Source organism: Bombus impatiens, unplaced genomic scaffold, assembly GCF_000188095.3.
Source record: "Bombus impatiens unplaced genomic scaffold, BIMP_2.2 scf_0203, whole genome shotgun sequence".
NCBI lineage: Eukaryota > Metazoa > Arthropoda > Insecta > Hymenoptera > Apidae > Bombus > Bombus impatiens.
In genome coordinates this window covers 389,836-400,401 of record NT_176622.1, presented here as the reverse complement: position 1 = coordinate 400,401, position 10,566 = coordinate 389,836, and the positions used below count along the sequence as shown (strand labels likewise).

General features: G+C 28.3%; 3 protein-coding genes across 6 annotated transcripts; 2 read left to right on the top strand and 1 right to left on the bottom strand.

The window, feature by feature from the left end:
• The first annotated feature begins 1,776 nt into the window (after positions 1 to 1,776).
• Positions 1,777 to 5,310, top strand: LOC100747600 (methylglutaconyl-CoA hydratase, mitochondrial). 2 transcript variants are annotated; one of them, XM_003487914.4, is made up of 3 exons: positions 1,777 to 2,011; positions 4,163 to 4,963; positions 5,058 to 5,310. In XM_003487914.4, exons 2-3 carry the CDS (start codon positions 4,221 to 4,223, stop codon positions 5,215 to 5,217), a joined length of 903 nt encoding a protein of 300 aa, XP_003487962.1. In that variant the 5' UTR covers positions 1,777 to 2,011; positions 4,163 to 4,220; the 3' UTR covers positions 5,218 to 5,310. The 2 variants fall into 2 exon arrangements, with proteins under 2 accessions (XP_003487962.1, XP_024221973.1); XM_024366205.2 differs by lacking the exon at positions 1,777 to 2,011 and adding an exon at positions 3,614 to 3,744.
• A 577-nt stretch (positions 5,311 to 5,887) lies between these two features.
• On the bottom strand, positions 5,888 to 7,729 carry LOC100747484 (phosphomannomutase). Of its 3 annotated transcripts, none has more exons than XM_012383194.3 (5): positions 7,602 to 7,729; positions 6,904 to 6,991; positions 6,641 to 6,835; positions 6,297 to 6,564; positions 5,888 to 6,215 (listed from the first exon to the last, which is right to left on the bottom strand). In XM_012383194.3, exons 2-5 carry the CDS (start codon positions 6,961 to 6,963, stop codon positions 5,950 to 5,952), a joined length of 789 nt encoding a protein of 262 aa, XP_012238617.1. In that variant the 5' UTR covers positions 6,964 to 6,991; positions 7,602 to 7,729; the 3' UTR covers positions 5,888 to 5,949. The 3 variants fall into 3 exon arrangements, with proteins under 3 accessions (XP_012238617.1, XP_012238619.1, XP_003487961.1); XM_012383196.2 differs by having other exon boundaries at positions 7,425 to 7,650; XM_003487913.4 differs by lacking the exon at positions 7,602 to 7,729 and adding an exon at positions 7,126 to 7,332.
• LOC100747363 (N-sulphoglucosamine sulphohydrolase) lies at positions 7,672 to 10,089 on the top strand. Its single transcript, XM_003487912.3, has 10 exons — positions 7,672 to 7,786; positions 8,022 to 8,151; positions 8,251 to 8,387; positions 8,445 to 8,595; positions 8,659 to 8,897; positions 8,966 to 9,085; positions 9,196 to 9,396; positions 9,471 to 9,640; positions 9,729 to 9,875; positions 9,955 to 10,089. The coding sequence occupies exons 1-10, from the start codon at positions 7,672 to 7,674 to the stop codon at positions 10,087 to 10,089; spliced, it is 1,545 nt and encodes a 514-aa protein (XP_003487960.1).
• Positions 10,090 to 10,566: the final 477 nt, after the last annotated feature.

The window sequence follows — 10,566 nt, the reverse complement described above, 5'->3', positions numbered from 1 at the left end:
CTAAAACGACAACTCTGTTAAAGACAAATTTAAAGATTCCAGAAGGATTATCAATACAAAATTATAATTCTCATTTTGTTTTATCATGTTTATTCGTTTTAAAATAAGGAAATGGTTTGTGACATATCGTCATTGAAACTAATGGACATGCAAAAGGCTCAAGTGACTTCTCTTTTGATTATATTCCATACTTTTTTATGCAGTTTAAACTAAAAATAAAAGTGACTAAATAGTTTTATCGCAGAATGTTATTAATATTTTATAACATTCGTGACACATGTATTTAATATCTGAACATATTAAAAAATGACAAACGCAGGATATTTGAACAGAGAGACCTAAAATTATTCCACGATTTCTACGTTTGGTGAGTAAATAACGTACAAATATTAAAATTTAACTAAGTACAATTTACTCAATGATTTGCTTTCTGCTTCGATTAAGAGCAGGGGGTTCTAATTTTAGATTATCTCATTTTCTTCGTTTATGGTATGCATAATCGCGTACCGCTGTTATTGATTAAATACAAATGATACTTTGTTAACGTAGTGATTATTGAATGAAATAGTTTGTTTAACAATTTGTTGCATGAAAAGTTACGTCTCAAAAATACCGCTTGTTGTAAATCTTTAAATTGACGTCTTTAATAAAATTAATTTCACTAAATAAAATTGTCTTTCTTTTTTTTAATGGAAGTTCCGGTAGAATTTTATTACAATTCGTTTTATTAATATTTCATCTAATATCTTCCTATTTGACAATTCGTTACGAATTTAAAAAAGACATATGCGACATATTTACGTCATCGTTGTAACGTAACGTAGGTAATTAAATTCAGCTGTTTACTGAAATTAAAAAAAGAAATTATCAGTCAAAAAGCATACATCTGTAATCTGGCTTATTTATCTTCTTTATAGTTATAAAAACTGTAAACAAGATTATTACTGATTCGAGTACAAAAAAGAGGGAGGAACAAATCACGTAACAATAATAAGATAATAATAATAAGATAATCTTAAATTTCAAAATCATTCAATCCCGTTGATTTGTCGATAATTTGTTGAAATATTGTATAACATTTACAAATCAACCATCTCATAATGGTGAAAATAGATATTTCATATTTTATATAAAAATTCTAAAACTTCGATTACCTGCAAATAGAAAAGTATAGTTTTTGCTATTTTGCTAGATAAAATCCTATTTTGTTTGATAAGACAGTTATTTATCTTTGTACGACATATGTTATTAATTATTATTAAGACACAGATTATTAATGGTAGTAGGTACGTATGTAGGTTCGAATATATTCTAATTTATATACTATATTACATAACTATATTGTAACTTATAATCTATATAGACTACGCTGCTTATGAAAAGGCCATTATCGTGACTTTTATCAATTTATTAATCCATTTTTATATTAATCTCAATTAATCAAAATTAAATTAAATTATCGGTTTACGAGATCCATAATATGTATTTTACTAACCATACTTTTAATTCTTTAAAGTTACAAGTCTAGCTTTATACAAACCATTCAACAACGTACTACTCTATTCGAAACCTACTTAAGGGTGTCTCAGACATTTATTAATATAAATACTGATAATGCATATTAATTGTTCTAGTTGAGAACCTCGAAATATTGGCTTCTTTTCTATTCTAGCAGCAACTCGCGCTTCGTAAAGTTAACAGGAGAGATAGAAAAACATATCGAGTGACGCAAAATGGATGTTTGAATCTTATCTGTGTGCGTGTGACACACAGTGTATAAATACACGTACAACTTGAGTAGGTCGCGAAGAATATATTTTCCTTTCATTTTCTACAACAACCAGTTGCGCTTGCGACTCTGCGACGTCGTCGTCGAAGTACTGAAGTTAGTACGTTATATTTGAACTTTTCTCGGGCCTCCCTACCACAAATGCTATTGGTGCAACGCGACGGTGCGTAAAGTCCAAGGAGTCGTCAGAGACATTCCTACACGCTTCCGAAAGAAGACACGGTATTTCTATTTTTCTTCATTTATACGTATACGTTTACACGTTTCATTAATTATTTGATAATTTCATTTGAATAATTCTTCAAAGTTTAAAAACTAATCGTGTTTACTGTATTTTTTATAGTGATATTTGTTAGTGAGAGTAAGACGCAAGTCAGACTTGACCGTGTTAAAATATTCGGAATATTAATCTTTTATTGGGTGTTTTACACTTTTATTGGAATGATTTTTCAATATTTAAAAAGTTAACACGCTGACTGGCACGGTGGTCGTCAGTGACCTACGTTTCACTAAATTCTTTAGGGTGATTAAAATAAGATAAATTTGTTGGAATAAACAATTTTCAAAAATGTGAATGACTTAGATTTTAAATTAACATTTGCTGAGAAAATGTGCATAGTATACTGTAAAATGTGTAATATTGTGTGAAAATGCAGTTCTACGGTGTAATATATTTCAATCTGTTTATCGTTATTATTATACTTCTATTTGATAATAAGAATAAGTCACCGGTCAGACTTATGTATACATAATATAAACAAACCGATACTATTTATCCATTAAATATTAAGTATATTAATCTTTCGTTAATTACTTTATAATTTCATTCTTCAACGTTTAGGAAGATAATTGTTATTATTGTATTTTTTTATGGAGATGTTTGATAATAAGAATAAGACAGAAGTCAGATATGTAAACATGCCGATGCTGTTCTTTCTTTGACAAGTTCGTTGCTGGTCCGATTTACAATTTTTACGATATTCTATGCTAACAAAAAATTCTTATACAATATCTGTGTTCATATTGTAAAACTTGACATATGTATTTAGTATGGGTTATAATGAAATACTTTTTCATCAGGGATTCTTATTTCGTGTGTCACATAAAAGTATATATGCACGTATATATCTATACATAACATACATACCGTGCCGACTCGAGTACGCGTCGTTAGTACGTCGCTTGTACGTCGTACCCAACGTTCAGGAATTTGATTGTCATTATTACTTCATTGTATACTTAATATACCTAGTATACTTAATCATCATTGTTTTTGTACTTGCTATAGAGATATTTGATAATAAGGACAAGGCGCCAGTCAGACGCCTGTTCTAGTTGATTCGCAGTACAGGTGCTGCACCATGCGGCCAAATGCTGAGGTCAACTAAAGTTAGCATATACAAGAACCTATAAAATTAGGGATCTGCTCTGTTTGGTTGCAATTTAGCATATACAATAATCTATGTATTTAAGCTTAAAGTTAAGAATGTCCCCTGTTTGGTTGCACAAAAACATTGTAGTAGGCAATGCGAATGATTATGATATATATATAATATTGCTATGTGTAATATTTGTTTATACTTAATTTTCTACTTTCGTCATTTATTTATTGTTAGTCATAATCATTCGCATTGGCTAATACAATGTCTTTGTGCAATCAAACAGGGCAGATCCCTAATTTTACAAGTTTTTGTGTATGCTAACTTTAATTAACCTCAGCACTTGGCCGCATAGTGCAGCACTAGTCCAGGAACAACCAAATCTATAAACACGAGTACTTCCATTTCCTCTCTGGTCAGACTTATATAATATACCGACATACATTTTGAATGTGGTGGTGCCATTTACTAGTTAGAAATTTTGATTCTTATTAGTTGCACTAATTCACCTGTAGACGGCGCAAGCAGGCCCAAAATAGGGCACTTTGCACTAATTGCATGTAATTAACTAATTACGTAAGAAATCGAATATGCATAGAAAATTTCTAAAAGCGCAAGCTTTAATTTAATTTCTAAACAATTCATTTTACCGCTAGATGGCTATAATGTTTTGTTGACTATGAATTGAACGATTTTTAAAACTTGCTTGTAGGAGAATATTTAGATAAAAGTAATTTTAATTAATTCTTTGAGTTCTAAAATATCATATAAGCTCTTAAAAATAACTTACCATATTTTTAATCTGTGATATTCAGTTACTAATATATTATAATTCATCATTGGTATATTGGATATGTTTATTCACTTTTAAAGTGTTAAAAGTAATTCGAATTAAACTCTTGTATGAACTGCATATTAATATTATGAATAATTTATAAGATAATTATTAATATTTCTTGTTGTAATATTTTTAATAATGGAGATTTCTTTTCAGATTGTGTTCACACAAGACTTAATTGAGTGAAAGCCTGTTTACACATAAACTTTACATAATGGGGTCTTTAACGACAAGTGTCAGACACACTTTCCATTCTCTTTGTACAACTGCTACAAAGGCAATGTCTACCAACGCAATGTTAAATCCAAAAGAAGATGTGAAAGAAGTAGTACTTAAGTATTTGGATGGAAAAGACAATGGCATTGTAGTATTAGGATTAAATCGACCCACAGTTTGCAATGCTCTTGGCAAAACTATAACTAGTCAGTTACATGATGCCATTTCTTCCATCAGAGAAGACTCAAAGTTGAGAGTATTAATCATTCGTAGTTTGGTCCCAAAAGTTTTCTGTGCTGGTGCAGATTTGAGAGAAAGAGCAAAAATGGACACAGCAGAAATTTCAAAATTTGTTTCATTCTTGAGAAATATGACATATGATATAGAAACTTTACCAACCCCAGTGATATCTGCTATTGATGGTGCTGCACTAGGTGGTGGATTAGAAATTGCTCTAGCCACAGATATTAGAGTTGCAGCGTCAGAAGCTAAAATGGGCCTTGTAGAAACAAAATGGGCTATTATTCCTGGAGCAGGAGGCACTCAAAGACTTCCAAGAATAATTGGAAGTGCTAGAGCAAAAGAACTTATTTACACTGCACGCATTGTTGATGGTGAACAGGCTATGAAGATTGGTTTAGTAAATGAAGTAGTTCCACAAAATAAAAGTGGTGATGCGGCTTATCAAGCTGCTTTAACAATTGCCAGAGAAATCTTACCTAATGGACCAATTGGAGTTAAGTAAGTATAAGTTTACAAATTTGGTTTATATAAATATAATACACAACAAACAATACATCATAATAAATAATACTCTTATTTTATCATATTTTAGAATGGCAAAAACAGCGATATCAAAAGGTCTACAAATGCCTATTACAGATGGATTTGAAATTGAAAAACAATGTTACAACACAGTTGTAGATTCAAAAGATAGAATCGAAGGACTTGCAGCATTTGGGACGAAACGTATGCCCATTTATCAGGGAGTTTAAACATATAAAAATAAAATACAACGTATTTTATAAGTTTGTTACGCTTAATTATCTACATATCACGAAAGTGCATTTTAATCAAGATTAAATGCAGAAACATGCCTTTCTTGTACTACATCATTGTAATGTGATTAATTTCGATCATCGACACATCATTATGAAAGTTCAAGCATACTTGTATTTAAATAGAAACATATGAAATTAGTAAACTAATATTTAATACAGTACAGAAATAATATTGTTAGGTACATAGTTTTAAGTATTTTTATACGTGATTTAAACAATTTCAGAATTTTATATAGTTTATAACAATGTTGTTGTTGTTGTTAATACACAATATGTATATATTTATGTAAACACATAAGTTTATTTTAAAAAAATAAAATAATTCTGTTTATATATATAACATTAATTCTCATTTCATTCAAATGCATATTACAAGCAATTGCATCAATTTTATACTTCAACACATGTTCTTTATAAAACATTAAAAACGAAATTTACAATTCAATTTCCCATAAGATTATTTTAACAAATTGAAATAATCAATTTGATAAAAATAAAGATTGAATAATCTAAATTTTTTAATTGTATCAAAAATTCTTTTGATATTGAAAATGTAATACTATAAATGGAATGCTTACTAATAAAACAGAAAAACAAATCAACATAAATATATAAAAGTACCTTCTTTTTTAAGTAAATTATTTAGTACATTAAATATTCATTGCATTATGCACATTGCATAGGAACCTCCAGTTGTTCTCGTTCTCTTTTTTCTTTAATAAATGCTATAAGAATATTGAGTTGATTAACTGTATCTTCTGGACAAGTTACACGATGTCCAACAGTTAAATCACTTTCATAAATTTCATAATCATTGCCACCTTCTGCTGTTTTGTCACCAAAGAAATGTATCTCTTCATATCCTTGAATATGTCTTAGACAATATGTTTTGTCCCAACCAATAGGAAAAATGTCAAAAGATATTTGACCTCCTTTACACATATAATAGACACATTTTCAATAACAATCTATATGAAGAACAAATGTTATACAAATATAAAAATCTCACTTACCAATACTGTACGTTAAAGCAAGATCTGGAAATTCCTTTTTGATAGCTTGAATAAATTTCTGACGTATTTGATGCTCAAGATCGTATTCATAAAACTGAATACGCTCTTCTTTAGTACAATTACGACCAACTGGTGATACATTAAGCATTCCTGTCCTAAATTCTATAAAAGTTCCACGCTTGAATGGTAGATGTAATTCAGATATGTATTTCAGACAAAAATTGATCAAATCTTGCAATGCCTCTTCACCAATAATACTTTGAATTGTCTGAAGTAAGAAATAAAAAGTAAGAAACAGAAAATTTTATAACAATTTAATATTGTCTTTTAATTGTATCACTTACATCTGTAGGTAATTGTTTACCCTCTTTAAAAGCAATAAGTCCATTCTCTGCAAAAACATATTTGTACTTTTCAAATATACTTTTACCACCCAACTGTTCTTTAATCTTATTTAAATCTGATCCTCCAACTATAGCTATGTCAAACTCTTTCTTAACAGTCCCCAAAAGGAACTTCTCCACAGATGGTTTAATTGCCTAATAAGAAATTAAAACTTATTCATAACAATCAGAATGTATTTTGTTTTTAATATAAATATTTATACCTGTCTAGGATCCGTAAGTGTGCCATCGACATCAAATAAACATATTATCTTCTTAGTCATAGTAAAATGATACTGTTTATCTGCTTACCTGAAACATAAATTTTTACATTAAATTTTTAATAAGGAAAAAATGTTAAAAGCTCTGTACAAAATATAAATATAGCTATTAAGAAATTTTTATAACTAAATATCAAAAATTGCTTGATATAAAAAATTTATTACTATTTTAAAAAACTATCGTATGTATCAAACAAGTCACACGCAAGTCACGTGCAAGGCGTTTCTCTCATTATTATATATTAACAATTCCCCACCACTTATGATCTTCTTCCTGACAGATTAAATCATATCAAAACAATCTTAATAAAAATAATTAATAAATAGACGAAAAAGAACGAGAAAAACAAAATACATTACAATTCTAATAAAAAATCATAACACTTTTGTAAAAATTATCGAAAAGATCAGAACATATAGATATGTATCTAAAACATTATTGATAAATACACAATGAATATAACCTGTCTAGACAACAAGTCATTAACATATGAATAAAGATAACACTATTTTATTACACAATATTACGACCGTAATTAAGTTGATATTTCATTTTCTCTACTTTCTCTATTTTCATCGACCACGAAATAAATTAAATACTGCATACAAAGTAACGAAGAAAAAAAAACAAAAATACAGACGGTGGTTAGATTGATACGTGGCTTATTTGACGTGTTCTTTATCGGTACTCTTCTTATCTGCAAAATTGCAATGTTAAGAAGAAGTTGCTCGAGTAAATTATACTGCTTTGTCTTCCTTATCTTATTAGAATTATATAAGATAAATGCAAACATCGTGCCGCATAAAAATGCTGTCTTACTTTTGGGTAAAAATATACTACTGTTTTTATTCTCAAAAATTTTGTTATTTCAATCTTATGAAATGCGAAATAAAATTTTTAAAAATTAAAATACATATTTTGTTTTATATTTTCATGTAAAAATCAAATTTTAGTTAATATTCTTCATCTGTGTTGTATATCTTCAATTAAAAAATAAAATATCTTTTCATATTTTACAATCTTAGGGAATTATAAATACAGAATTTAATTTTTTGTGCAGCTGACGATGGGGGATTTGAAATGCGATCCTATTTAAATAATATTTGCCAAACACCTAATCTAGATAACTTGGCAAAAGAGAGTTTACTGTTTAATAATGCATATTCTTCAGTCAGCAGTTGTTCTCCTAGGTATCATTATTATTGTCCAACTTGCTGTTCAATATTTCATATCAATGTAGGTATCATATTATTACTTTGTGTTACTTTCACAATTTGTAAACATTTTAGTCGTTCCTCCTTACTCACTGGTTTACCGAGTCATCAAAATGGGATGTATGGTCTCCATCATGGAATTCATCACTTTAACTCATTTGAAACTGTCCAAAGTTTGCCAAAAATATTAAAAAAAAACAATATAAGGACAGGTATATTTAAATTTAAGAATTATGAAAACTCAAAAATCATTTATAAATATTTTACAGGTATCATAGGTAAAAAGCATGTAGGACCAGGTAGTGTGTATCCATTTGATTTTTCCCATACAGAAGAAAATAATTCTATACTTCAAGTTGGTCGAAACATTACTAAAATTAAACTTTTAGTCAGAGAATTTCTATCTCAAAATAAGACAAAGTATGAATTTGATAGACTTCAACTTGAAGAATGACAAAGATAAATAAAGTATTACATTTCTAGGCCCTTCTTTTTATATATTGCATTTCACGATCCTCATAGATGTGGTCATACACATCCAGAATATGGCAATTTTTGTGAAAAATTTGGCAATGGAGACACTGGTATGGGTACTATCCCTGACTGGTATCCAATATACTATCAGTGGGAACAAGTGAAAGTACCATATTTTGTTCAAAATACAGAAGCTGCTAGACGTGATATCTCTGCTCAATATACAACCATTTCTCGCTTAGATCAAGGTATTTTATTAAAAACAATGATGCAATTTCAAAACTACCATTACTAATAAATATTGAAATTTTTATAGGTGTAGGATTAGTTTTAAAAGAACTAGAGAATGCTGGTTTTAAAAATAATACATTAGTAATTTACACTTCTGATAATGGTATACCATTTCCAAATGGTAGAACAAATTTATATGAACCAGGTACTAGTCAAATTATTTAAAATATATAAATAAGCAAAGAGAAACTTCTTTTTTTAAAAATAAAGTTGAAGATATCTACTATAGAAAAATAATTAACTTTATCACATTAGGATTGGCAGAACCTATGATGATTAGGTCACCAATTCCTAATCATAGGAGAAATAGTGTAACACATAGTTTAACATCATTATTGGATATTGTACCAACATTATTAGACTGGTTTAACATACCATATACAGATCAATCTTCATTTGATACAAATGAAGCTCCTCATTTGACTGGAAAATCACTCCTTCCACTTCTTATTGAAGGTAAATTCAAATTATCTACCTTCAGGATTAAGACACCTTTAACATTATCTTGCTACACACTTATGTGTTTCCAGAACCCATAGAAAATGACACAGCTGTTTTTGCCAGTCAAACACATCATGAAGTTACTATGTATTATCCCATGCGTGCTATTAGAACTAAAAGATATAAGCTAATACATAACATTAACTATAAAATGCCATTCCCTATTGATCAAGATTTTTACGTCTCACCAACCTTTCAGGTAACCTGCAAAAGATAAAAATTAATATGAGAAAAGGTTATGTAATATTTTTTAAATTATAAATCATACATTTTTCTTTTATTTAAAGGATCTTTTGAATAGAACCAGGAATAAACAATCACTTCCATGGTACAAGACATTAGAAAATTACTATGAAAGACCAGAATGGGAATTGTATGATTTAAAATATGATCCAGAAGAAAAAAATAATATTGCTTCTAAATCATCTGCAAAAGTAATTAAAAACGAAACACTTGCTATACTTGAACAAATATATCCTAAAATATTAAACCATATATAAATTTTATTTTCAGAAAATATTCTTTGATTTACACGAAAGATTATTAAAATGGCAGAAAACAACCAAAGATCCTTGGCTTTGTGCACCTAGAGGAGTTCTTATTGGAACTAAAGAACCACAATGTATGCCACTTGAAAATCTTATTTAAGACATATTGATTATTTCAATCTTTTTACAATATGAAAATATAATAAATAATTAATGCCAACATGACACAGCAATATAGAGGATATTTATAGTTTATATTCATAATTATTATAATTTTTATGTTTTATAATTTTTATATTTTTATTATCATAATTATTATGTTTTTTTACATAATATTGTAGAAACGGTTTTGGGGTATTTAAATAAATTTCATTTATGCCACAAGTTTGTGACTCTTTGTTATATAATAATAGAATAACATACATAACAGAATTCTTCCACTACATTAATATCAAATAAAAATATTAATGATTTTCATATACGAAAATACAAATATATTATTTACAAAACATAAATTTGTATATTTCTCCTTCTTATGCAAGTAGCAATCTTATGTACAAATTCATTATTCTAACAGAAATAAAATATTAACATACTTGTTCAAATACACTAATTATTTGAACATATACATAAGTAT

Bases quoted from the DNA above. Each gene is read 5' to 3' on its own strand.
- LOC100747600 (XM_003487914.4), top strand. From the start codon at position 4,221: ATGGGGTCTTTAACGACAAGTGTCAGACACACTTTCCATTCTCTTTGT. The intron at 4,964-5,057 runs GTAAGTATAAGT...ATCATATTTTAG, and splicing joins AATGGACCAATTGGAGTTAA to AATGGCAAAAACAGCGATAT.
- LOC100747484 (XM_012383194.3), bottom strand. From the start codon at position 6,963: ATGACTAAGAAGATAATATGTTTATTTGATGTCGATGGCACACTTACG. The intron at 6,836-6,903 runs GTATAAATATTT...ATTTCTTATTAG, and splicing joins CACTTACGGATCCTAGACAG to GCAATTAAACCATCTGTGGA. The intron at 6,216-6,296 runs GTAAGTGAGATT...ATATGTGTAAAG, and splicing joins TGCTTTAACGTACAGTATTG to GAGGTCAAATATCTTTTGAC.
- LOC100747363 (XM_003487912.3), top strand. From the start codon at position 7,672: ATGTTAAGAAGAAGTTGCTCGAGTAAATTATACTGCTTTGTCTTCCTT. The intron at 8,388-8,444 runs GTATATTTAAAT...AATATTTTACAG, and splicing joins AAAAAACAATATAAGGACAG to GTATCATAGGTAAAAAGCAT. The intron at 9,086-9,195 runs GTACTAGTCAAA...TTATCACATTAG, and splicing joins AACAAATTTATATGAACCAG to GATTGGCAGAACCTATGATG.